Below are 27,878 nucleotides of genomic sequence, written 5' to 3'. Positions count from 1 at the left end.
GCTGAGTGAAATAAGCCTGAGTGAAATGTTATATACCATGAGATTTCATTTGTACAGCATTGTAGAAAATATAAAATAGTAGAAATGAAAAATAGATTAGTGGTTCTCAGGGGTTAGGGATAGTGGATGGGAGGAGAGTGAGTATCACTAAAAATGAGTAGCACAAGGGATGGCATTGTGGTGATGGAAATGGTCTGTACCTTTTTTTTTTTTTTTTAATTCCAAGACTGAGTCTCACTTTGTCACCCAGGCTGCAATGCAGTGGCAGGATCTCGGCTCACTGCAACCTCTGCCTCCCAGGTTTGAGCCATTCACCTGTCTCAGACTCCCATGGAGCTGGGTATACAGGCATGCGCCACCACGCCTGGCTAATTTTTGTATTTTTAGTAGAGACGGGGTTTCACCATCTTACAGGCTGGTCTCGAACTCCTGACCTCAAGTGATCTGCCTACCTTGGCCTACCAATGTGCTGGGATTACAGGTGTGAACCACTGCACCTGGCCATGTTCTGTATCTTTTTGTTTCTGAAATATAAGCCTTATTTTAAATTTAAAGAAATATTAAAAATAAACTTTTTTTACAAATTATAATCAAGCACTCAAAACAATTTAGGAATTTTAAACACTAATTCTTAATTCAAAATAATGACAACCATAGAATACATTCTGGTATTGGCCAATATGAAGTTTACTTAATATTAGTATTTTACATATGACTAACCATTCACCCTTCCTAAAATTCAATGATAACAGTGATTTGACTTTACAAGGTGAAACCTTTTATGCAATACCCCAGAGATAACTTTTTCAAATACAAAACATTTATACGAGCAAGGAAATTATAAAAACATATATAAAGTATACTGAAGAACGTGATTTAAAGGCTGTCTGTATACATAGATATGTTTTACCTTAGAAAGTACAGATGCACATCAAAACACTTTCACTGAATATAGATGCCATTACATTCTCTTAAGTTATGAAGCAAAAGGCAGGTTCATAAACGTTGTTCTATTATGTATCAACTGAAAAAAATGGATATTCCACACAAAGGCTTTGCAGACACATGGGAGTGGAATGTGCCTACATTTAGAGCAGAGCTTTTACAAGACCACCTGTCTCCAGCCGGCTCCCAGGGACCACTGAAAACAGCTGCTACCCTCAGAACGACAAAATGGTCTTGTTAATGATCTCACTGGACTCTCGAATCTCATCCTCCTTGATCACCAGTGTAGGCTCAAAGCTGATGATGTCACCATGGGTTGGCTTGGCCAGAAGTCCATTATCTTGAGTCTTAGAATCACCTTTCAAGCATCACGATCTTCGGTTTCTTTAATAACAATAGCATTTAATACTTCTTTTCCTCACTGGATATGGTGGCTCACGCCTGTAATCCCAGCATTTTGGAAGGCCTAGGCAGGTGAATCCATTGTTTTCTTAGTTGGAAACGATCCCGGCATTTAGCGAGTACTTATTACTTAATCTAACGTAACATAACTTTAATATTTCATCTCCATATGGTAAGAGCAAGAGAAAAAAACATTTCAAATTACATGAAAAGTTCACTTATAAACATGTATCTCACAGTTACCTCATTTATTCATTTTAACAATTGTACCTAGATTACTTATGAAAACTGACATATTAAACAAAGCCAGTCGGCCGGGGTCGGTGGCTCACGCCTGCAATCCTAGCACTTAGGGAGGCCAAGAAGGGCAGATCACTTGAGGTCAGGAGTTCAAGACCAGCCTGGCCAACAAGGTAAAACCCCATCTCTACTAAAAATACAAAAATTATCCAGGCATGGGGGCGCACGCCTAGAGTCCCAGCTACTTGGGAGGCTGAGACAGGGCAATCTCTTGAACCTGGGAGGCAGAGGCTGCAGCGAGCCGAGATAGCACCACTGCACTCCAGCCTGGGCGACAGGGGGAGACTCTGCTCTAAATAAATAAATAAATAAATAAATAAATAAATAATAAATAAATAAAGCTAGTCATTTGGAGTTATTTTCCTATTAAAACATTTTTATAGCCTGTAAATATCAGGTATCCACCTGAGCAAAAACCTTAAGTATATGAGTATTTTGCCAATAACTCAGAAAATACAGCTGTTTTATTACACCCACAATATTAAATTAGTCTTACTTACCAAAGAATTGCACATAAAAGACCATTCTGTTCTTAGGTTAGGTTTATGTTTCATAACCTTAAAACATCCAACAGAGACAAATATAGAACCAGTAAACCCAGCCAAAAACGTGTGCTCACAATTTTGAAAACATTTCTCATTTTATTTCACCAACAATTTTAAAACCAGCTTATTTTTCAACTACTTAATTAAGTTGCATGAACTAAATGCGTTTTAGTTAATTACTGTATATTTATATGAGCACCTATTTAAGCCAATCCGAATAGGATTCTTTAAATAATTGTTTGCCAGCGATTCCAGATTTTACCATGTAGACACATTTAACATAACACATATACATATGCATGAATACGCCCAAACACAGATACGTACATAAACAAAGATATCTTTCATTTTAGGATTTTGATTATGGGACAGTAAAACATACAAACTCACCGATTTATAAAAGACGTTGGATCTAAATTATATTTCTGACAAAATGGAAGAAGGCTAAACTTTATTTAAGATTTTTCTCCTCAATAGGTAATCTTATGAAGGTGGTGACCCAAATTTTGGGTAAAGCAGTTTGAGTCAGTTACCAACATGTTGAATTAGACAAAGAATTGTTAACTGTAAAAATGTGACTGAATTATGTGAGGAGGCCCAAAAGATAAGTGGTATTCCAATAAGCTTTCTATAGTGTTCTCTCGGTCTCAATTCCTCATCCTTGAAGATAAGAGTGTTGTTGTCTTTCCTTTTAGTATAGGAAGGAGAGCTTTTACATGGGAATTTCATCTTTTGCTTTTAAGAAACACTACAAAGGTCAGTGATTTTAGTTTATTTGTATCTGATGTCTTTCAACTGTCTTTATTTTAATAGTCCGTATGCCAGAGTAGCTGAGGAGTTTTGGAAAAAGAGTTTTGCTTAAAGAAGGATAAAGAGGAAGAGGTAAACGAAGGAGAGGGGAAGGCTTTGGAGAAGAAAATCTCAGCTAGCTTTAGACAGTATGTTGCAGTGAGGCAGCCTTTGAGTCTTGAATGTGTTCTGGAGCCTCAAGATACCAACTGAGATAGGAGTCCCATTTGGACTGTATTATTTTAGTTCAGTTTGAGGAAAACAGACTGCGTGAGTGATCTGCATAATGTTGGCACATGTTACCAGCTGGCGTCCCAGAAAGAGGGAACTACGTTGGCATGCCTTTGAACTTTGAGAGCCTGTGTGTAAATAAATTAATCTAGGTGATTCGGTTTAATGCCTAATACACAAAAGCCAAATTAAACTCTGAGCATGCAAACGATTCAGAAAATAAAGTACAAACTTACCAGGAAGCATGAGAAGCCTTCTCTAACAGAAAAATCTCTGTAACCAGGCCTCATAACCAGGAGGGAGAAAATCCCTCTCAAACAGGCCGTCTCTGGATGGGTGTAGTGGCTCATGCCTGTAATCCCAGCACTTTGGGAGGCCGAGGCGGGCAGATCACTTGAGCTCAGGACTTCAAGACCAGCCTGGCTAACAGGGTGAAACCACATGTCTACTAAAAAACACAAAAATTATCCAGGCGTAATGGTGCACACCTGTAATCCCAGTTACTCGGGAGGACGATGCACGAGAATCACTTGAGCCTGGGAGGTGAAGGTTGCAGTGAGCCCAGATCACACCACTGCAATGCAGCCTGGGCGACAGAGCGAAACACTGTCTCAAAAAAAGAAGAAAAGAGAAAGACAAGATGAGAAAGACAAGATAAAAAAGACAAGACAAGAAAAGAAAGGAAAAGAAAAGAAAAGAGGAGGTTTCATAACCAGGAGAGAGAGAAAGACCCTTCCTAACAAATTCCCAAATAAAACTGAACTCAACTCCCCAACAAATGGCAGTTTGATCCAAGAAAGACTCACCGGGGGGAAAGAGGCAACCAGAAAACCAAAAGCTCAAGGGGACCAAGTGTGCAGACCTCACGCCATAGTTCCAGAGGTCATTGATATCTCCAAGGTGAGTCAGCTTCGGACCCGATTTCTGACACCACAAATAGCAAAACCAAAGACTGTGGAGATGAATCTCTTTTTTTAACTACAATACTAAGGATGTTATATTATGTTTTTGTTTTTGTTTTTTGTTTTAAGACCGGGTCTCACTCTGTCGCCCACCCTGGAGTGCAGTGGCACAATCTCGGCTCACTGGAACCTCTGCCTCCCCGACTCAGCCTCTGGAATAGCTGGGATTACAGGCATGCACCACCACATCCAGCTAATTTTTGTATTTTTTTGTGGTGACAGGGTTTCACCACGTTGTCCAGGCAGGTCATGAACCCCTGGGCTCAAGCGATCCACCGGCCTCAGCCTCCCAAAGGGCTGGGATTACAGGGTGAGCCACCACGCCAAGCCATGAATCTCTAAACATTTTATTTGGGAATCATAGAATTGTGATCTGAGGCATACACCCAAACTGGCTGGTCTTTGGTATGTCCAAAGAACAGAGAGAAAGTTGAGAGTTTTATTAGAAACAGAAATGTTACCTATAGTTTTTAAAGCAAGTCCGTTGGCACCAGAGAAGCTTTCAGGAGCTGGAAGCTCTGATTGGTGAGTGCGGACAATAGGTAAAACAAGCCTTAGAGTCATTGCAGGTTGTTGCAGCAGTTACTAGGTAAAAGTGGTCTTAGGGTGGCAGCAGGCCATTTCAGCCACCAGCCTTATGGAAAATTCAATTCTTGGGGCAGGTGCAATGTGCCCTGAGTGCTTTTTCCCCTGGCCACTCAACTCTGACATAGTTGTGGATGTCGGAAACGATTCAATTCGGATGGGTTGCGGTGGAGCACGCCTGTAATCACAGCACTTTGGGAGGCCAAGGCGGACAGATGGCTTGAGGCCAGGAGTTTGAGACCAGCCTGGTCAACACGGCAAAACCCTGTCTCTAGAAAAAATACAAAATTAGTCGGGTGTGGTGGCACGTGGCTGTAGTCCCAGCTACTGGGGAGGCTGAGGCGGGAGAATCGCTTCAGCCCAGGAAGCTGAGGTTTCAGTGAGCCGAGATCACGCACGGCACTCCAGCCTGGGTGACACAGAGAGACTTCATCTCAAAAAAAAACCAAAAAAAAAAAAAAAAAACAAACAAACAAAAAACAAAACAAAACAAACAAAAAAACAACTAAGAGCGACTCACTTCACATAACCAACTTTCACAATGTTTAAAGCAGAGTCCGGTTTAGCAATGCACAAAAATTCTCCTTTGTGACCCATTCATTTTACTGCTGTTGACTTTCTTGCTTTTGCTTTCAGACAGAGACACTCTCCTTTGACCAAACTTGAATCGGGCTCCTCTGAGTCCCGTTTCTGACTAGGTCTCAACTTCAGGCTCTGTCCTTCATCCGGGGACTCTGCCCATTTAGCCTGTTTCAGCAAAAATCCTGTCAAGTCAGTTTAGCCAGAATCCCCCTGCACCTGAGGTTTCCTCCAAGTAATTTCCCATCTTCTGACCCCCACCCCGACCCTACTCCTTGACTACAAATCCCCACTTGTCCTTGGTGGAGTTGAAGTCGATCCCAATATCACTCTCCCACCGCAAGACCCCATTGCGGTGGTCCCTGTACCTATCACAGTAGTCCCTCCTCTGAGTAAAATCGTCCTTGCGATCTTTTTTTTTTTTTTAAATTTTCAGAGACAAAGTCTCACTCTGTAACTCAGGCTGGAGTGCAGTGACCCAATCCTAGCTCACTGCAGCCTCAAATTCCAGGGCCCAAGCAATCTTCCTGCCCCAGCCTCCCGAATAGCTGGGACTACAGGTACGCACCACCAAATCCAGCCATATATATATATTTTAAATTCTCTACAGACCCAGGAACTTGATATGCCCATCTAATTTTTGAATTTTTTGTAGAGACGGGGTTTTGCCATGTTGCCCAGGCTGGTCTTGAACTCCTGGGCTCAATCAATCCTCTTGCCTCAGGCTCCCAAAGTGCTGGGATTACAGGCATGAGCCACTGCAGCTGGCCCTTCCTTACAGTCTCTAATAAGTGCAATAAATACTTGTTTGCTTTCACATTTCCCTGTGTCTTCAATCTCCTGAAGTCATGTGGCTGACATCGTCTTTACTCCACCCAGTATAAAAATTCCTTTCTTTCGTCGGGTGCAGTGGCTTACGCCTGTAATCCCAGCGCTTTGGGAGGCCGAGGCAGGCAGATAACCTGAGGTCAGGAGTTCCAGACCAGCCTGGCCAACATGGCAAGACCCCATCTCTACTAAAAGTACAAAAATTAGCCGGGTGTGGTGGTGTGCGCCTGTAGCCCCAGCTACTCAGGAGGCTGAGGCAGGAGATTTGCTTGAACCCAGGAAGCAGAGGTTGCAGTGAGCTGAGATCATGCCACTGCACTCCAGCCTGGGTGAGAAAGCGAGACTCTGTCTCAAAAAAAAAAAAAATCAGTTTTTTTCAACACCTCGGAGTTATTACACCATTGTATCCTTGCTTCCAGTGTGGTATTTGAGATATCCGATGTCAGTTTAATTATTTTTCCTCTGTAAGTAACCTGCTATTTCTCTCTGATCGTTTTTAAAATATTTTTTTCTTTGTCTTTCACAATTTTACATTTCACTTTTCCTGTGTGTGTGTGTGTGTGTGTGTACTATAATATCTTTAAACCTTAAGTCATTTTTTTAAATCTGAGAAATTCTCATTGATTACTTATTTAAGTACACTCTCCCTTTTAATAACTATATTCTCCTCTTATAAGGCTACTATTAGATGTGTTTTGACATTTATTCTTCTATCCTCTCTATTAATTAACTTTTCTTTCATTTACTTCTTCTCTATCCATTACTGATTACTTTTATGAATTCTTTAGACGCATTTCCTCAGCTCAGTAATTGCTTTTTCAACTATATCAGTTTTAACATCCAATCTATTCCGCTGAATTATTTATTTGAGCAGTTAATGTTTTCATATCCAATCTATCCAATAGGTTTTCTATTTACTTTTTTATTTATTTATTTATTTATTTGAGACAGAGTCTTCCTCTGTCGCCCAGGTTGGAGCACAGTGGCACGATCTTGGCTCACTGAACCTCTGCCTCCCGAGTCCAAACAATTCTCCTGCCTCAGCTTCTTGAGTAGCTGGAACCACAGGCATGTGACACTGTGCCAGGCTAATTTTTGTATTTTTAGTAGAGATGGAGTTTCACCTTGTTGGCCAGACTGGTCTCGAACTCCTGAACTCAAGGGATCCACCTGTCTCGGCCTCCCAAAGTGCTGGGATTGCAGGCTTGAGCCACTGTGCCTGGCCTTTTTTTTTTTTTTTTTTTTTTGTCTTCCAGAGTTTCACTCTTGTTTCCCAGGCTGGAGTGCAATGGTGTGATCTCACCTCAATGCAACCTCCACCTGCCAGGTTCAAGTGATTCTCCTGCCCCAGCCTCCTGAGTATCTCGGGTTACAGGCGTGCACCACCGCATTCTATCATTCATTAGCATCTGTATCCGTTCCTTGAACACCCAAAGAACTTATCTTTTCTTTCCTGTCCCTGCTCCCGTCTTCCAAGTTTATAATACTGGGAATTTTAGTTCAAGACTGTAATTTTTAAACTTTTCAATCTAAAGTTTACACTTTTTAGTAAATTTTACTATTTTTCTCCTCACCACTGCTTACTGAAATCACCTCCTTCCTCCTAAATTTAGTTTTCCCTTCTCACAGGACTGTATACCAATAATTATTTCTGAAGGGTATATGCGTCATGAATTTTCTGAAATATTTTTCCCCTCATTCTGGATTATCCTGGCTGTATATAGATATCTAGGTTCAACTTTTTTATTGTTTGTTGTTGTTTTGTTTTTTTGAGACAGTGCCTGGCTCTGTCACCCAGGCTGGAATGCAATGGCACAATCTCGGCTCACTGCAATCTCCACCTCCCGGACTCAAGCAATTCTCCTGCCTCAGCCTCCCAAGTAGCTGGGACTACAGGCATGTGGCACCACACCTGGTTACTTGTGTTTTTTGTAGAAGTGGGTTTCGCCTTGTTGGCCAGGCTGGTCTCAAACTCCTGAGCTCAAGCGAGCATCCGGTGTTGGCGCCCAAAGCGCTGGGACTACAGGCATGAGCCACTGCGCCTGGCCCAAAGTTATTTTAAATCAGCTCCTTGAAAAACTTCTCCATTGCATTCTCTCTTCTCTTTTTCTCTCTGGGACCTTTCAGGATTTTATCTTTATCCTAGAAATTTTACCCCGAGCGGGTGTGTGTGTGTGTGCGCTCGTGCGTTCGCAGGTGTGTGTGCACATGTGTGTTAATCAGGCTCAGAACTAGGTAGCTCTTTTCAGTTTGAAGATTCATGTCTTTGTTCAGTTGGGAAAATTCTAGAACATTATTTCTTCAAGTAGTGCCTTCTCTCCAGTCTTTCTATTGTTGTTTTTTTTTTTCATTTTTGAGATGGAGTTTTGCTCTGACACCGAGGTTGGAGTGCTGTGGCAGGACCTCAGCTCACTGCAACATCTGTTTCCTGGGTTCAAGTGATTCTCCTGCTTCAGCCTCCCGAGTAGCTGGGATTTCAGGCGCCCACCACCACACTGGGCTAATTTTTGTATTTTTAGTACAGACGGGGTTTCACCATGTTGGACAGGCTGGTCTCGAACTCCTGACCTCAGGTAATCTGCCTGCCTTGGCCTCCCAAAGTGTTGTAATAACAGGCGTGAGCCACCGTGCCTGTCCCAGTCTTTCTATTCTCTACCTCTGGATCTTCTATTGGATGAACGTTGAAAGTTCTTGGAGCTCTTCTCCATTTCCTTTATTATTTTCCTTTCGTAAGTTCTATTCTGTAATCCTTTTCTGCTATACGATAAAGTAGTGCCATGCCTGAACACATTTTTTCATTTGGTTGTTCCAGTTTCTCTTATTTGTTACATATTAGAGATGGTTACTGTTAATTTACTGGGGATGCTTCATTTTCCCCAAAATTTGCCTTTTTTTTTTTTTTTTTTTTTTTGAGACAGAGTCTCACTCTATTGCCCAGGATGGAGTGCAGTGGTGCAATCTCGGCTCACCGCAAGCTCCGCCTCCCAGGTTCACGCCATTCTCCTGCCGGGTTCATACCATTCTCCTGCCTCAGCCTCCCGAGTAGCTGGGACTACAGGCGCCCACCACCACACCTGGCTAATTTTTTGTATTTTTAGTAGATACGGGGTTTCACCGTGGTAGCCAGGATGGTCTTGATCTGCTGACCTCGTGATCTGCCCGCCTTGGCCTCCCAAAGTACTGGGATTACAGGCATGAGCCACTGTGCCTGGCCTAAAATTTGCCTTTTTAAACAGTTTTTTATGGTGTCTTTTGACTTAGATGATACTTTAATTTTTACGTCTTTAAATATGTCAGATTCATTGTTTATAGCCTTGGTGTAATGTCAGGAAGTGCCTATGCCAACTCAAGATGTCTTACACTGTAATATTTTCCTAAAATTTCATCTAGTTCTTTATGACTTCACATTTTCACATTTAAGTCTCTCAATTTTTAGAATTTATTATTTTATGTGGTTGAAAGTAAGGATTTAATGTTTATTTTTCCAAATGGATAGACAACAATCCTTTATTATACAATCCTTTATTATACAACCCATCTTTTGCCCACTCTTTGGAAATGCATGCTGAAGTTTGTATATAAATTAGTCTGTTTCTTGACTTTTTATTTTGTTTCACTAATTAATCTATTTCTATGTGTATTCATTTTTGATTGCTGCTGTAACAAATTGTCAACAGCTAAGACAACACTGGGCCAGGTGTCTCACGCCTGTATTCCCAGCACTTTGGGAGGCTGAGACGGGCAGATCGCTTGAGGTCAGGAGTTTGAGACCAGCCTGGCCAACATGGCGAAACCCTGTCTCTACTAAAAATACAAAAATTAGCCGGGTGTGGTGGCGTGCACCTGAAATCCCAGCTACTCGGGAAGCTGAGACAGGAGAACCGCTTGAACACAGCAGACAGAGGTTGCGGTGAGCCGAGATCACCCCACTGCCCTCCAGCTTGGGGGACAAAAGTGAGACTCCATCTCAAAAAATATTTACATAGCTAAGACAATTTTTGAAAAAGAAGAATAAGGTGGGAGGAATTGCTCTACCATATTTCAATACTTCTTATATAGCTACAGGAATCAAGACTATATACCATTGGGAGAAAAATAGACACATAGATCACCGTAACAAAATAGACAACCTAGAAACAGCCCCACACTGATTTTTTACCAAGAGACAAAAATAGGGAAAGATCATCTGCTTAACAAATGGTGCTGGGGCAGTTGCAGAGCCATAGGCCAAAAAAAAAAAAAAAAAAAGGCCTAATCTTCATACCTTTATACAAAAAAGTAAGTCAAGGGGATCATAGATTTAAATCTAAAATATAAAACTAAAAAAGGCTGGGCACGGTGGCTCACCCCTGTAATCCCAGCACTTTGGGAGGTCGAAGTGGGTGGATCACGAGGTCAGGAGATGGAGACCATCCTGGCTAACACAGTGAAACCCTGTCTCTACTAAAAATACAAACAAGTTAGCCAGGCGTGGTGGCAGGCGCCTGTAGTCCCAGCTACTCGGGAGGCTGAGGCAGGAGAATGGCGTGAACCCAGGAGGTGGAGCTTGCAGTGAGCCGAGATCCTGCCACTGCACTCCATCCTGGGCAACAGAGCGAGACTGCATCTCAAAACACAAACAAACAAACAAACAAACAAAACTAAAAGAAAAAGTTTTACAAGAAAATATAGGAGAAACGTCTGAGATCTAGGGCATAGTGAATGGTTCAAAAAGCATAATACATAAGGAAAAAAATAAATTAGATTTCATCCAATTTAAAACTTTTTGCTCTGCAAGAAATCTTGTTAAAAGGGTGAAAAAATAGGGTACGATCTGAAAGAAAATGTTTGCAAACCACATATCCAAGAAAGGACTCACATCCAGAATATGTAATGGATACGTATAGTACTCTCAAAACTCAACAGTAGGCTGAGCGTGGTGGCTCACACTTGTAATCCCAGCACTTTGAAAGGTCGAGGTGGATGGAGGGCAGATCCCTTGAGGCCAGGAGTTCAAGACCAGCCTGGGCAACATGGCAAAAAACCCATCTCTACTAAAAATACAAAAATTAGACAAGCATGATGATGCGTGCCTGTAATCCCAGCTACTCTGGAGGCTGAGGCACAAGAATCACTTGAACCTGGGAGGCGGAGGTTGGAGTGAGCCAAGATCGTGCCACTGCACTCCAGCCTGGGTAACAGAGCAAGCCTCTGCTTCAAGAAAAAAATAATAATAAAAACCTCAAAGGTAAAAAATACAAACAAATAATCCAATTAGAAAATCATGAAAAGATATGAACATACATTTCACTGAAGAGGAAATAAGCAAATAAGCACACGAAAAGATGTTCAACACTCATTTGCTTCACTAGATGCAAAATAACACCACGATGAGGTATCGCTACACACTTATTACAATAGCTAAAATAAAAGACACAGTGACAACACCAAATGGTGACAAGGATGCAGAAAAAATGGACATCTCATTAAGTGCTGCTGGGAAGATAAAATCTTACAGCCACTCTGGAAAGCAGTTTGGTAGTTTCTTATAAAACTAAACAACGCAGTGACCATACAATTCAACAATTACACTTCAGAGAAATTGAAATGTATGCCCATCCAGAAACTTGTACATAATTGTTCATAGCAGCTTTACTTGTAATAGCCAATAGCTGGAAATAATCAATATGTCCTAAAATAAGTGAATGATCAAACTGTGGTACATCCATCCCCTGGAATACTACTCAGCAATAAAAATGAACTATTGTCAGGGCACAGTGGCTCACCCTGTTATCACAGCACTTTGGGAGGTCGAGGCGGGCAGATGATGACGTCAGGAGTTCAAGACCAGCCTTGCCAGTATGTTGAAACCCCGTCTTTACTAATAATACAAAAATTACCCGGGCATGGTGGCACGCACCTGTAGTCACAGCTACTCAGGAGGCTGAGGCTGGAAAATTGCTTGAACCCGGGAGGCAGAGGTTGCAGTGAGCCGAGACACTGCACTCTAGCCTGGGTGACAGAGTGAGACTCTGTCTCAACAACAACAACAACAACAACAGCAACAACAATGAACTATTGATACACAAATATCAATATCTTGGAGGAATCTCCATGGAATTACGCTGAGTGAAATAAGCCCGTAAAACATTATATACTATAAGATTTCACTTGTACAGCATTGTAGAAAAGACAAAATTGTGGAAACGAAAAACAGATTTGTGGTTGCCAGGGATTAGGGACGGCCGATGGGAGGAGAGTATTACTAAAAAATGAGTAGCAGAAGGGATAGCATTGTGGTGATGAAAATGTACTGTACATTTTTTTTTTCAAGAGGGTTTCTCACTCTGCCTCCTAGGCTATAGTGCAGTGGCACGCTCTCGAGCTCACTGCAACCTCTGCCTCCCGGGTTCAAGCTATCCTCCTGTCTCAGCCTCCCATGTAGCTGGGACTACAGGCGGGTGCCACCATGCCTGGCTAATTTTTGTACTTTTAGTAGAGATGGGGTTTCTCCATGTTGGCCAGGCTGGTCTCAAACTCCTGACCTCAAGTGATCTGCCCACCTCGGCCTCCCAAAGTGCTGGGATTACAAGCGTGAACCACTGCACCTGGCCATGTCCTGTCTCTTTTTTTTTTTTTTTCTGAAATATAAGCTTTGTTTAAAATGTAAAGAAATATTAAAAATAAACTTTTTTTTACAAATTATAATCAAGCACTCAAAACAATTTAGAGATGTTAAACACTAATTCTTAATTCAAAATAATGACATCCATAGAATATATCCTGGTGTTGGTCAACATAAAGTTTACTTAATATTAGTATTTTATAGGCCGGGCGCAGTGGCTCACACCTGTAATCCCAACACTTTGGGAGGTCGAGGCGGGCGGATCACGAGGTCAGGAGATCGAGACCATCCTGGCTAACACGATGAAACCCCGTCTCTACTAAGAATACAAAAAATTAGCCAGGCGTTTTGGTGGGCACCTGTAGTCCCAGCCACTCGGGAGGCTGAGGCAGGAGAACGGCGTGAACCCAGGAGGCAGAGCTTGCAGTGAGCGGAGATCGAGCCACTGCACTCCAGCCTGGGCGACAGAGCGAGACTCCGTCTCAAAACAAAAACAAAAACAAAAAACAAAAGAAAACAGAAAAACTAGTACTTTTTTATGCTTAACCATTGATCCTTCCTCAAATTCAATGAAAACAATGATTTGACTTTATAAGGTGAAGCCTTTCATGTAATACGCTAGAGATAACTTTTTCAAATACAAAACCTTTATACCAGCAAGGAAATTATAAAAACATATATATAAAGTATACTGAAGGATGTGATTTAAAGGCTGTCTGTATATACAGATGCATTTCACCTTATAAAGTACACATGCACATCAAAACACTTTCACTGAATATAGATGCCGTTACATTCTCTTACTTAACATTACAAAGCAAATGGCAGGTTCATAAACATTGTTCTATTGTGTATCAACTGAAAAAAAAACATATATACACAAAAAGATTTTGAAGGCGCATGGGAGTGGAATGTGCCTACATTTAGAGCAGAGCTTTTACAGGACCACCTGTCTCCAGCCAGCTCCCAGGGACCACTGAAAACAGCTGCTACCCCCAGAAGGACAAGATGGTCTTGTTAATGATCTCACTGGACTCTCGAATCTCATCCTCCTTGATCATCAGCAGAGGTGAAACCTGATGATGTCACCATGGGTGGGCTTGGCCAGAAGTCCATAATCTCAAAGTCATAGACACACCTCCCAAGCATTACGGTCTATGGTTCCTTTAATAACAATAGCATTTAATAATTATTTTCCTCCCGGGCACAGTGGCTCACGCCTGTAATCCCAACACTTTGGGAGGCTGAGGTGGGTGGATCGCCTGAGGTCAGGAGTTTGAGACCAGCCTGGCCAACATGGCGAAACCCCGTCTCTACTAAAAATACAAAAATTAGCCGGGCATAATGGCGCGTGCCTGTAATCCCAGCTACTCAGGAGGCTGAGGCAGGAGAACCGCTAGAACCCAGGAGGCAGAGGTTGCAGTGAGCCAAGATCGCACCATTGCACTCCATCCTGGGCAACCAGAGTGAACCTCTGACTCAAAATAATAACAATAATAATAATTCTGTTCCTCTTAACGGCAGTTACAACATCGAAAGGCAGCTTCATGGGTTCACTTCTCAAGATAATACCCATTTTTTTTCTGCATTTTCAGCAAGATTTTCTTGTTCTAAAACCTCAAGGGCTGCGATGGTCACTCAGCAGCCTAGTGGATTGCCACCATATGTGGACCCATGTTCCTCTGGCTTAATGGTCAGCATTATGCCATCGTCCCACAGCACTGCAGACACAGAGTATCAACCCCCAGAAAGGGCTTTTCCAAGGAAGACTATATCAGGTCCGACATTTTCATGATCAACAGCCAGTCGTCTACCAGTTCTGGCCAATCCTATCTGTATTTCATCAGCAATGAACAGAACCAAGCTGGGAGCCTGAGATGGGACGAGGGTAAGTAAAAATACTACAAAGCTCACTGTTCTTACGGAGATTCAGCTGGTCTCTCTCTCGCTCTTTCTTTCTGGGTTTTTTTTTTTTTTTTTTTCAGTCTTGCTCTGTCGCCCAAGCTGGAGTGCAGTGGTGTGATCTCAGCTCAATGCAACCTCCACTTCCCGGGTTCAAATCATTGAGTGAGCCCAGGAGGTCAAGACCAACCTGGGAAACATAGCAAAAGGCAGGGTGGTGCATGCCTGTAGTCCCAAGGCCGAGGCGGGAGAATCACTTGAGTCCCGGAGGTAGAGACCAGCCTGGACAACATAGCAAAACTGTCTCTAATAGAAAAATTCCTCAGGGATCTAGAACTAGAAATTCCATTTGACCCAGCCATCCCATTACTGGGTATATACCCAAAGGACTATAAATCATGCTGCTATAAAGACACATGCACACGTATGTTTATTGCAGCATTATTCACAATAGCAAAGACTTGGAACCAACCCAAATGTCCAACAATGATAGACTGGATTAAGAAAATGTGGCACATATACACCATGGAATACTATGCAGCCATAAAAAATGATGAGTTCATGTCCTTTGTAGGGACATGGATGAAATTGGAAATCATCATTCTCAGTAAACTATCGCAAGAACAAAAAACCAAACACCGCATATTCTCGCTCATAGGTGGGAATTCAACAATGAGAACACATGGACACAGGAAGGGGAACATCACACTTCGGGGACTGTTGTGGGGTGGGGGGAGGGGGGAGGGATAGCATTGGGAGATATACCTAATGCTAGATGACGAGTTGGTGGGTGCAGCGCACCAGCATGGCACATGTATACATATGTAACTTACCTGCACGTTGCACACATGTACCATAGAGCCTAAAGTATAATAATAATAATAATAATAATAAAAGAAAAAAAAAAGAAAAATTAAAAATATTAGTGGGGGCGGGGTGGTGCGAGCCTGTAGTCCCGAGGCCGAGGCGGGATGATTGCTTGAGCCTAGGAGGTCGAGGCCAGCCTGGCCAACATAGCGAAACCCCATTTCTGCTAACAACAAGAACAACAAAAAAATAGCGTGGGCGGGGTGGCTCACTCCTGTAGTTTTGAGGCCAAGGTGGGAGGATTGCTTGAGCCCAGGAGTTTGATACCAGCCTGGCCAACAAAGCGAAAGCCTGCCTCTCCTAAAAAAAAAAATAAATAAATATAAATAAATAAATAATAAAAAAATAAAAAAATAAAAATGAGCATGGCAGAATGGCACACGCATATAGTCCTGAGGCCGAGGTGGAAGCATCATCTGAGCCTAAGAGATTGAGGCCAGCCTGGGCAACATATCAAAACCCGGTTTCTACTAAAACGAACAAAACAAAACAAAAAAATAGCTTGGGCAGGGTGGTGCATGGCTGTAGTCCTGAGGCGGGAGGATCCCTTGAGCCCAGGAGCTTGATGCCGGCCTGGCCAACATAGGGAAACACGGTTTCTACTAAAAAAAAAAAAAAAAAAAAAAAAGCCTGGGTAGTGTGGTGCATGCCTGTAGTCTCGAGGCCGTGGCAGAAGGATCCCTTGAGCCCAGGACGATGAGACCAGCCTGGCCAACATAGCAAAACCTGGTTTCTACTTAAAAAAAAAAAAAAAAAAAAAAAAAAAAAAAAGCGTGGGCAGGGTGGTGAATGCCTGTAGTCCCGAGGCCGAGGTGGGAGGATCGCTTGAGCCCAGGACATCAAGACCAGCCTGGCCAACACAGAGAAACCTTCTCTATTAAAAAAATCAAAAAATAAAAAATATTAGTGGGGGTGAGGTTGTTCCCGCCTGTAGTCCCGAGACCGAGGCGGGAGGATTGGCCAAGGCAGATGTAACCCATACCACAATCACATCCCATAAGTAAATGCATTTTCCTCTCTTCAGGGCTACAGGTAAAGGATGGTAATTGTGCGCACCATACTTAGATTCCCTTTCAAAAATGTAAGCAGAGGTTGCAGGGCCTTGGACTGTTTTTTCAGTGGCAACAGATATAGGAGCCAATGAAGAATGAACTCCACGACTAAGTATAGCAAACCTCCGCAAATGTGCTAGTTTGGAAAACATTGTGTCTTTCAAGTAGAAAAATCACAGATTGACTATTTTTTTTCTTCCCACAGTTCAGACTAGAATCCAGATTTTTAACCCAAGATCCAGGAATGGTCTTCAGAGAGTTCAAAATCTGATGGCTCCTGAGGACCACCCACTTTTTTGCAGTGGCGACAAAGTGTGGCTGGAGGAGGAGACATTATTCTGCTATGTCACTGCCCAAGGATGATGGACCAATCAGGGCAGTTAGTGAACTCCATCTGGCCAATTAGAAGTCAGAACAGTAGGCGGAACAAGCGAAGAGGATGTGGCTTCTATCAGTCCAGGCTCCAGGGACAGAACCTTCTCAAAGCGGGGGTGGAGACTCTAATTTTCCCGCCTAAAGCATCCCCTGGGATTGGCTACTTTAAGTTCAGAGTACGCATGCTCTGACTTTCTCTCTCTTTCGATTCTTCCATGCTCCGAGTACGCACGGTCTGATTTTCTCTTTCGATTCTTCCAAAATCAGAGTAAGCATATGCTGATTTTCTTTTTCCGTTCTTCCTACCCCTCCCCTCCTCCGCGGTGCATTTGCTATCTAGTTTTAATAAGGAGCGTATATGAGGCAGGCCGCCATCTCAAATCTTTCCTGTCAGTTTCTAACTTTTTCAGGTACGGGATTTTTCCTAGGAGCTCTGTAGTAACTTAAGAAATTTGGGCTGGGCGCGGTGGCTTACACTTGTAATCCCTGCACTTTTGGAAGCCACAGCTGGTGGATCGCCTGAACCCAAGAGGCGGAGGTTGTGGTGAGCCATGATCACGCCAGTGCACTCCCGACTGGGCAACAGAGTGAGACCCTGTCTGAAAAAAAAAAAAAAAAAAAAAGAGCTCACTCAAATCTTTCCTCCTGGGCTCAAGTGTTCCTCTCGCCTAGGCCTTGGGACTACAGGCGCGCACCACCCCGCTTCTGCTAAATTTTGTTTGCTTGTTTTTTTTAGTAGAGATGGTTTTGCTACGTTTGCGAGCCTGGTCTGAAGCTCTTGGGCTAAGGCGATCCGCCCACCTTGGCCTTCCAAAGTGCTGGGATGGTACAGGCCTGCTCCACCAACCCCAGCTAATTTTTTGTATATTTTGTAGACGGGAGTTTTGCTGTGTTTCCCAGCCTGGTCTCGACCTCCTGGGCTCAAGCGACCTGCCCGCCTCGGCCTCCCAAAGTGCTGGGATTACAGGCGTGAGCCACTGCGCCTGGCTGATTGCTGCATCTTGAAATGCCCCACATTCTCTCTAAGTGATGGCGGGCTCTTGTAGTCTCAGAAATTCTAGCTCTCTTCCTTCTAATAATTTACAAATCACCGAGTAATAGCCTCTGAACACGTTCATATTAGCGATGCTCATTTCTCTTCGACAGAACAGAACCCCCCATCCCTCTGCCTGATCAGATCCATCACCAAAGAGACCATGTTATCTCTGGGACTAACTTCCCTTCCTTTATTTATTGAGTGGGGGTGTCAGCATGCCCCCACTGAATAAAATTACACAGTCATGTCCCTGCCTCCCCAACAAGGGTCTGTACATCTTTCAGGGTAAGCCTAGCTCCAGGGAAACTACTAACAACATTAGCCAACCCCCTCCCAAAGACTCAAGGCTGCTTTGCCCATAGGAAACCTGTCATCCCCTATCAACACTTCTCCCAGAGACCCCTGGTTCCCTGTTTTCATCTGATTTCTCCCCATATCCTTACTCAGGGACAGATAAGCCCCGGATGGAGAAACGCAGCAGCTGATTCCAGGTGACTGAGTGTGGCCAGCCTTCACTGATTTCTCCCTCCACAGGATCAAAGCTGCTGTGGCCGGAAAGACTCAGGCTATTTCTCTTGCAGGTCAGACTGCTCCCGGAGCCATGAACGGAGACGATGCCTTTGCAAGGAGACCCACGGTTGGTGCTCAAATACCAGAGAAGATGCAAAAGGTGAGGTGACCTGGAGGGAGCAGAGTAGTGGCCCAGGGGACAGTGTGGGGTGACCAGTTTCTGAGGAGGGGAGGACAGAGATACTGGAGACAAGGAGCAGGGTCTCGGGGGAGATCTGGACCCTTGGGAGCCTCCCACTCTCGCTCTGTCATCACCTAGCATCCCTGGAGACAAGTCTGTGACCTTGCACTACGTTTGGTGACTCTCAGTCCATTCTGGAAGGTGGGAAGAGAGCCAGCCAGCAGCATTAAAGCCCTACTGTGTGGCAGGGGTGAAGCTAGGGAAGGTCCCCCATGTTCTGTCAGTTAGCCATGGCATCAACCAGGATGGAATATCATCCCCACTTCCCAGATCCAGCACACAGGAAGCGGCTCCAGCTGAATGGCAGACATGCCTAGCTGAGTCCCTGCCATAATTCCTTTTTTTTTTTTTTTTTTTTTTTTTTTTTTTTTTTTGTAGGCCTTCGATGATATTGCCAAATACTTCTCTAAGGAAGAGTGGGAAAAGATGAAAGCCTCGGAGAAAATCATCTATGTGTATATGAAGAGAAACTATGAGGCCATGACTAAACTAGGTAACAGAAAGTTCTAGGTACAGACAAGTCTGGGGACACATGAGCATCCCTTTTCCTGCTTTGGCTACTTCTTAGGCTGCAGAAAGTACCTCACATTTTCCTTTTGTGCAGGAACCTTACGAAAGACATTCTTGAGAAAAATCGCAAGGCAGCTTCTGGGTGTTCTGCTCTTCTGTATCCTGTCAGGGCTGAGGGCAGGGACTGGCCACAGTGGAGCTTATACCTGGATCCTGCACGTTTCTCTCCCTTAGGCTTCTGTTCTGATGAGCCCAACTGTCTCTGTGGCATCCCGGCAACCCCCCTACCCCCACCCCACACATACCCACCCTACCTTCTCTCGGCTTGTCTCTTTCTTTTTCTTTCTTTCTTTTTTTTTTTTTTTTTTTTTTGAGTCAGTCTCAGTCTGTCACCTAGGCTAGAGGGCAGTAGTGCAATCATAGCTTACTGCAGCCTTGAATTCCTGGCCTCAAGCAATCCTCCAGCCTTAGCCTCCCAAAGTGTTTGTACTATAGACGTGAGCCACCATACCAGGCCCAAGCTTGTCTCTTAAGGAATAAACATTTTGCTTCTTTCTAGGTTTCAAGGCCACCCTCCCACCTTTCATGCGTAATAAACGGGCCGAAGACTTCCAGGGGAATGATTCTGATAATGACCCTAACCGTGGGAATCAGGGTGAGTAGATGGGAAGGGGCTGGAAAGGGTCTCCCCAAGCCCAACTGCTTTTCAGCTCAGCTACCTGAGAAAGATCCTCAGGCATTTGTTCCCTCATACACATCAGGGCTGAGTGAAAAAAAAAAAAAAATTGCATGCAGAAAGTTAACTACAGAGGTCATTCATATAAAATTTTAAAACATGCAAAAGAAGAATATATATTTTTATGGATAATAAGTAAATGGTAAATGTATACAAACATGAATGTGAATAAAAAGCCATCAAATTAAGGTGACTGGCTGTAAGTGGGGGAGGGAGGGAGGGCAGGGATTGCTGAGTGCTGCACAGACAGCTTCAGCTGTGACTTGTCGATAGTGTGTTTTGTTTGTTTTTGTTTTTGAGATGGAGTTTCACTCTTCTCGGCCAGGGTGGAGTGCAATAAGGCAATCTCAGCTCACTCCAACTTTCACCTCCTGGGTTCAAGTGATTCTCCTACCTCAGCCTCCCGAGTAGCTGGGGTTACAGGCACGTGCCCCCACGCCCAGCTCATTTTTAAATTTATGGTAGAGACGGGGTTTCACCATGTTGGCCAGGCTGGTCTCAAACTTCCTGACCTCGGGTGATCCACCCGCCTCAGCCTCCCAAAGTGCTGGGATTACAAGTGTGAGCTACCACGCCCGGCCTGTTTGCAGTTTTTCTAATATTCTGAATAAATAGATCAGACCTAACATAGCTGTGGGGTAATGTTGAGATCCGACTGGACTCAATATTATTCCCCATACTTTTCTGTGTGTTTGAAATATTTCTTTTTTAAGTGACATGTTGTTCTTCCTAAGCACTGTTAATGAATCAAAGGACAGTTAAGAAAATGTTACAAGTGAAAAAAAAAAAAAAGAAAGAAAGTGCTAAAACTGTAGATCCGCCAAAAACTTCCAGAGGTTGTTTCATTAACAGCATGTAGGTATTGGATAGGTATCTTAGGAGTGAGGGTGATGAACACATTATGCAATAAAGATCGCTGTTTCTCTGTATTTTATCAAAACCAAATAGTCTTCTCATTCCCAAAGAACCCTGATTCTCCGTGATGAGCTTGGAAGAGAGTTTGAAAGAGTGATCCCTCATCCAACACACAGAGAGCTTTCCCACTTCTCAGTGAGCAGAGATAACATAGGGTGAAAAAAAGACAGGTTGTTGGGTAGAGATCTTTGTACATTTCAGGAATATAAAGGGGACATATGTGTTTACTTGCTCTTCTACTCTGACAGCATAATTATAAGACAAGGTCAGAATGTCCAAACCGTCTCCAATAGACCTATTACTCGCCAACTAAACAGGCCAGATTCTACAATCTCCCACAATCACTATAAGAGATCTGAAAAGCCAGTGCTTGAGTATCTGCCAAGTTTTTGACGTTAAAGGAGTGTCTTTACACTGAAAATATTTCAGAGCCACTGGACCAAATCATCCATGGTTCATCACACATTTAACAGCTTAATTCACATACCATAAGATTCACCCATTTGAACTGTACAATGATGTTGCACATCTTGAGTGGATACAGTTCAGATTCCTAACCAATCAATTTAATTATTTGGGAAAAAGTAAAAGATATGTAATGGAATAAGGTGAGACTGTGATGGGGTTTAGTCCCCATGTGATAAACCACGAGACGGAAAATTCTGAATTGAAGCCACAGATAAATGCACCGACCATGACTAAACATAATTCAGAAGCAAATCTCAAATAACTCCTCAACAATGAGTGGACTCATAACCTCTGCTGCAGAATGCCCTCGTGCGACAGAAGTCTCTCTAGAGTTTGGAAATGTTTACCAACAAAGAAAAATTCTGATGTATTCTCTTTCAGTTGAACGTCCTCAGATGACTTTCGGCAGGCTCCAGAGAATCTTCCCGAAGGTGAGTATCTCTCAAATCTAAAGGACCAGAGAACCTTTGTCCCTCCACGGATGCGAACACTGGTAAGAGTGGGAGAATATCAAAAATGCCCTCACTGCATCCTTCTCTCCATGTCTATCACAACAACTTATGTAGCACCAACGGCTTGATAATACTAACAGTTGTGATCCTTAATACTTCTTTTGTTTTCATAGTGATGCCAGATACTATTTTAAGCAGTTCACATGGGTTAATTTATTTAATCCTAAGCTGACAGCATTTTTCAAATTGATTTTCTATCTGTAATATTCTAACTGTATTTCAAACCTCATTAAAGACCTTTTCATCATTAAAAAAAAAAAAAAGAAGACCTCTATGACGATGTTTCTATTACTATCTCTGAATACTATCGAGCCACACACTTCAATTGTCACCCATATAAAAGCCATGTAACTTGGCGCAAATCTAACTTCTCTGAGATCCAGATTCCTGGTCCATGAAATGGAAGTAAAGAATCATAGTTATCAGCAACATAATAATAAAATGAGACTATTGGGGTACAGAGATGTTAAAGAATTTTCCTGGGGTGCAGTGGCAGTGGTAGTCTAATCCAGAGCTCCAAGCCATTTAAAGCTCATTCACGTTTGCATTTGTTTATGAAGTTCAGATGTTGCTCACTAAGGCTTCACCCCATAGGGCCTGCTGGTGCTTCCATTGAGACACCAACTCTCCCAACAGGAAGGACTACCTGGTCTCTGCTGTGTTACTGGGGCCACTCGCATGGCTTAGGGATCGCTTTGATTGTTGGCCCCTCCCTACTGTGAGCTCCTTGAGTGCCTTGTCTGCACCTGGGGAATCTGGAAAGCCCCGGTCCCAGCCCAGGGGATCCCTCGGAGGCCCCTGAATGACTGATCCCACAAGTGCAGATTCAACTCTGGTTTGGAGGGTAAAGGGATCTGGGAGTTGGGTTGACAGTGTGGAGACTGAATTCAAAGAAGGATTGTGAAAGGTATTAATTGTTATTGTTACTACATTTAAACAGTGTTTACAAGCTCAGAGAGGACTTTCCTGTAGCCTATTTTACATGTATGGTTCACTATTTCATAAGGGAGGAAGCTGAATTAAAAGTAGGTTAAGGGCCAGGCGCGGTGGCTCATGACTGTAATCCCAGCACTTTGGGAGGCTGAGGCGGGCAGATCACGAGGTCAAGAGACCGAGACCATCCTGCCCAACATGGTGAAACCTCGTCTCTACTAAAAATACAAAACTTAGTGGGGCGTGGTAGTGCCTGCCTGTAGTCCCAGATACTCTGGAGGCTAAGGAAGGAGAATCGCTTAAACGCGGGAGTCGGATGTTGCCTTGAGCCGATATCATGCCACGGCTCTCCAGTCTGGCAACACAGCGAGACTCCGTCTCAGAAAAAAAAAAAAAAAAAAAAAAAAGAAAAAGAAAAGAAAAAAAAAGTAGCTTAAGATTGTTGGTCAGTGACACATCCCAATGCAACCAGAGTTGGTATGGGTACCACCTCACTTAATTCCACATTGAATTGGTGCCTCGGTAGGGTAGTATGTCATATCTGGTACTGCTTTGTTTGCTGCCTAGATTAATTTCAGCAAACCATTTATTTCCCTCTCGCTTCCTTGTATTCATCTCCCCACACCATCTTTCCCAGCAGTGTTTTGTCGCCTCCCTATGCTTTTACATTTACTCTCCCAGCAGCTGTCTACAAGCTTATATGGCATCCCTTGTATTTTACAGAACATCTTCCCTTTGTAGACCTTGTGAATTCTTAGAATGCTACTCTTCTCCAAATCATCTGTATGTCACACTCTCAATTACATGGAGATTTTTGCTGTTTGCAAGAATGTCAGTCCTAAAAGAGTGGGAAGATAAGCATTCTATCCCTGGAAACCATATTCACTTAGGCCATTCCTTTCCCTTCTAACCTCCCCTCCCAGGTTTCTCCTAATTTAGGCATGTGTAACTCTCCCAGTGTTTTTGAGAACATTGAATAAGCTAATGCATGTGAAGACCCTTTGTAAGCTCTAAAGCACTATAGAAATGTCACTGATACCATTTATCTGTGACCTTCACATTATAAAGATCATGCCCAAGAAGCCAGCAGAGGAAGGAAATGTTTCGAAGGAAGTGCCAGAAGCCTCTGGCCCACAAAACGATGGGAAACAGCTGTGCTCCCCGGGAAACCCAACTACCTCTGGGAAGATTAACACGATATCTGGTAAGAGGAAGCAAGTCAGGAACAATCCCTCTGGCTCCCCTGGCGATGTTCACGTGTGTGGACTGGGTGTGTGGCATTGATCCCAGATAACCCTGGGTCCAGGCTGGGCTGAGGAGCTCGCCCAGCTCCAGATGAGATGTTAGACATGACTTCCAGAGACAGACTTGATTTGTCACCCATAGAAAAAACCACGTGTCTTGGGGCAAGTCTTTCAGATTTTCTCAGCTCCAGATTCTTAGTCCATAAGATGGAAATAAAGAATCATAGTTCATAAATTGTTTGGAGGCATTAAACTTAATCTAGATGATGACATGAAAGGCCTGATGACATGAAAGGTGCTCAAGCAATTCTATCTGTGATTACCTGGGATCATATCTTACTCAGCTCGATGCCTGTTACCCAATACAGGTGTACTTCAGAGATATTGCAGGTTCCGTTCCAGACCACTGCAATAAAGTGAGTCACACACATTTTTGTTTTGTTTTGCAGTGCATAAAAACATTACGTTTACACTATACTGCAGTCTACTAAGTGTGCAATAGCGTTATGTCTAAAAATGTATATACTTTAATTTTAAAATAATTCATTGTTAAAAATGCTAACAATCTTCTGAGCCTTCAGTGAGTCACACTCTTTTCGCTGGTGGAGGGTCTTGCCTCGGTGTTGATGGCTGCTGGCTGATCAAGGTGGTGGTTGCTGAAGATTGGAGTGGCTGTGGCAGTTTCTTAAAAGAACGCAACAATGAAATTTGCCACGTCGGTTAGCTCTCCCTTTCATGAAGGATTTCTCTGTAGTATGTGATGCTATTGGATAGCATTTTACCCACGGTAGAACTTCTTTCAAAGTTGAAATCAATCCTCTTTAGCTATGAAAGTCCTAGATGGCATCTCCTTCCAATAGAAGGCTATTTTATCTACATTGAAAATCTGTTGTTTCGTGTAGCCACCTTCATCAGTGATCTTAGCTAGATCTTCCAGATAACTTGCTGCAGCTTCTCCATCAGGGTTTGCTGCTTCACCTTGCACTTTTATGTTATGGAAACGGCATCATTCCTTAAACCTCATGAACCAACCTCTGCTAGCTTCACACGTTTCTCCTGCAGCTTCTTCACCTCTCTCAGCTTTCATGGACTTGAAGAGAGTTCAGGTCTTGCTCTGAATTAGACTTTGGCTTAAGGGAATGTTGTGGCTGGTTTCATGTTCTATCCTGACCACTCAAACTTCCTCTATTTGAGCAGTAAGGCTGTTTTGCTTTCTTATTCGTGTGTTCACTGGAGTATTAGTATTATTATTTCCTTCAAGAACTTTTCCTTTACATTACATACTATTATTTCCTTCAAGAACTTTTCCTTTGCATTCACAGCTTGGCTGTTTGGTACAAGAGGCCTAGCTTTCAGCCTGTCTTGGCTTTCAGCATGATTCCTCACTAAGCTTAGCCATTTCCAGCTTGTGATTTAGAGTGAGAGACATGCGACTCTCTCTTTCATTTGAACACTTAACGGCCATTGTAAGGTTGTTAATAATCCTCATTTCAGTATTGCTGTGTCCCAGGAAATAGGGAGGCCCAAGAAAAGGAAGAGAGACGCGGAACAGCTCATCGGTGGAGCAGTCAGAACACATACAACATTGGTCGATTAAGTTTGTCAACTTCTATGGGTGCAGTTCATGGTACCCCTAAAACAATTACAGCAGGGTGATTATAGTCAATTATAACTTACTTGTACATTAAAAAAACTAAAAGAGTGTAAATGGATTGTTTGTAAGGCAGGGATAAATGCTTGAGGATGGATACCCTATTTTCCATGATGTGATTATTACGCATTGCATGCCTGTATCAAAGCATCTCATGTACCCCATAAGAATATACACCTACTGTGTACCCACAAAATAAAGAACAGAAATTATTTTAAAACGCTAAAAAACAATAAAAACAATTGTAGTAATAATATCAAAGCTCACTGATCACAGATCACTATAACAGATATAATAATAATGGAAAACTGTAAAATTGGTGAGAATTTCCAAAAAAAAAATTGCAGCATCTGCGAAGCAGTATGAGCATGAGGTGCAACAAAACAAGGTATGCCTGTATGGCCTTAAAAAATACGTGCTGGATGAAAGGAGGTATGGGTGAATGTTCCCGTAAGTGAAGAGGTTGGGAATCTAAGCCTGAGAAGGGAAGGAGCCAGAAGCTAAAACTTTGATTGGCATTTGGCCTATACTGGTGTGGGTCTAAGGTCTCAGCCTTTCTAAGCCAGAGAATGTGAAAAACTGGGTAAAGAAGGCCCATGGGCACTTGGGAGGAAGGAGGCATCTCCTTTTTTTGAGTAAACAGAGCCTAACACTCTCCAACCTACCCAACCCTCACTTTGCAACTATTCTCCATCATAGGACCCAAAAGGGGGAAACATGCCTGGACCCACAGACTGCGTGAGAGAAAGCAGCTGGTGATTTATGAAGAGATCAGCGATCCTGAGGAAGATGACGAGTAACTCCGTAAGAGAACCTTCGGCTCATCCCCCACATCCCTGCAGATGTGCTATTCTGTTATGATACTGGTATCCCATCTGTCACTTGCTCCCCAAATCATTCCCTTCTTAAAATTTTCTAGTGTACAGCATTGAGGCTGAACGATGAGATTTCCCATGCTCTTTCTACTCCCTGCCCTGTATATCCAGGGATCCTCCCTACCCAGGATGCTGTGCGTTCCCAAACCCCAGGTCAGCCCTGATATGCGGGCCACACCTTCCTCTAGCCTAGGAATTGATAACCCAGGCAAGGAAGTCACTGTGGCATGAACAGAGGGTTCACTTCGAGGAACCGTGGAAAGTGTGTCCAGGTCCTGAGGTAGGGCAGAATCGGAGTGTGCAGGGTCTGCAGGTCAGGAGGAGTTGAGATTGAGTTGTCACATGGTGGGAACTCACTGCCACTTACTTTCCTTCTCTCTTCTTGCCTCAGCCTCAGGGGTATGACACATGCCCATGATGAGAAGCAGAACGTGGTGACCTTTCACGAACATGGGCATGGCTGCGGACCCCTCGTCATCAGGTGCATAGCAAGTGAAAGCAAGTGTTCACAACAGTGAAAAGTTGAGCGTCATTTTTCTTAGTGTGCCAAGAGTTCGATGTTAGCATTTATGCTGTATTTTCTTACACTGTGTCTTTCTGTTAGATATTAACGTTTTCATTGATGAGCAAGACATGCTTAGTGCATATTTCGGTTTGTGTATCCATGCACCTACCTCAGAAAACAAGTATTGTCAGGTATCTCTGCATAGAACAGCACTACCCTCCTCTCTCCCCAGATGTGACTACTGAGGGCAGTTCTGAGTGTTTAATTTCAGATTTTTTCCTCTGCATTTACACACACACACAAACCACACCACACACACACAAACCATACACCACACACACACACACACACACACCAAGTACCAGTATAAGCATCTCCCATCTGCTTTTCTCCATTGCCATGCGTCCTGGTCAAGCCCCCCTCATTCTGTTTCCTGTTCAGCATGTACTCCCCTCATCCAATTCCCCTGTATCAGTTACTGATAGTTAATAAACTTTTGCAAACGTTCCCCAGTTGTTTGCTCCTCTCATTATTGTGCACACAGCTCTGTGCACGTGTGTGAATATTTCTTTAGGAAAGATTCTTAGAAGTGGAATTGCTGTGTCAAAGGAGTCATTTATTCAACAAAACCCTAATGAGTGCGTCCTCGTACTGAGCGCTGTTCTAGGTGCTGGAGCGACATCAGGAAACAAGGCAGACAGAAGTTCCTGACCCCCATTCTAGAGGAGGATGTTTCCAGTTGTTGGGTTTTCTTTGTTTGTTTGTTTGTTTCTTCT

At 43.2% G+C, this 27,878-nt stretch overlaps 1 protein-coding gene and 1 pseudogene across 1 annotated transcript; one reads left to right on the top strand and one right to left on the bottom strand.

Moving 5' to 3' along the window:
- Positions 1–1,160: 1,160 nt before the first annotated feature.
- On the bottom strand, positions 1,161–18,084 carry LOC100450586 (ornithine aminotransferase, mitochondrial-like; annotated as a pseudogene).
- Positions 18,085–18,603: 519 nt separating this feature from the next.
- Positions 18,604–27,604, top strand: LOC100451712 (protein SSX3). Its single transcript, XM_054544224.1, has 7 exons — positions 18,604–18,672; positions 19,132–19,246; positions 19,823–19,918; positions 21,764–21,813; positions 23,896–24,031; positions 26,422–26,526; positions 26,989–27,604. Exons 1-6 carry the CDS (start codon positions 18,604–18,606, stop codon positions 26,520–26,522), a joined length of 567 nt encoding a protein of 188 aa, XP_054400199.1. The 3' UTR covers positions 26,523–26,526; positions 26,989–27,604.
- Positions 27,605–27,878: the final 274 nt, after the last annotated feature.

This window comes from Pongo abelii, chromosome X (assembly GCF_028885655.2).
Source record: "Pongo abelii isolate AG06213 chromosome X, NHGRI_mPonAbe1-v2.0_pri, whole genome shotgun sequence".
NCBI lineage: Eukaryota > Metazoa > Chordata > Mammalia > Primates > Hominidae > Pongo > Pongo abelii.
The sequence above is the reverse complement of the archived record's forward strand: the minus strand, read 5'-3'. Positions and strand labels throughout refer to the sequence as shown.

Coding starts and splice junctions, on each gene's coding strand:
- LOC100451712 (XM_054544224.1), top strand. CDS start 18,604: ATGAACGGAGACGATGCCTTTGCAAGGAGACCCACGGTTGGTGCTCAA. Junction 19,247..19,822: donor TGAGGCCATGACTAAACTAG/GTAACAGAAAGT, acceptor GCTTCTTTCTAG/GTTTCAAGGCCACCCTCCCA. Junction 24,032..26,421: donor GAAGATTAACACGATATCTG/GTAAGAGGAAGC, acceptor TCTCCATCATAG/GACCCAAAAGGGGGAAACAT.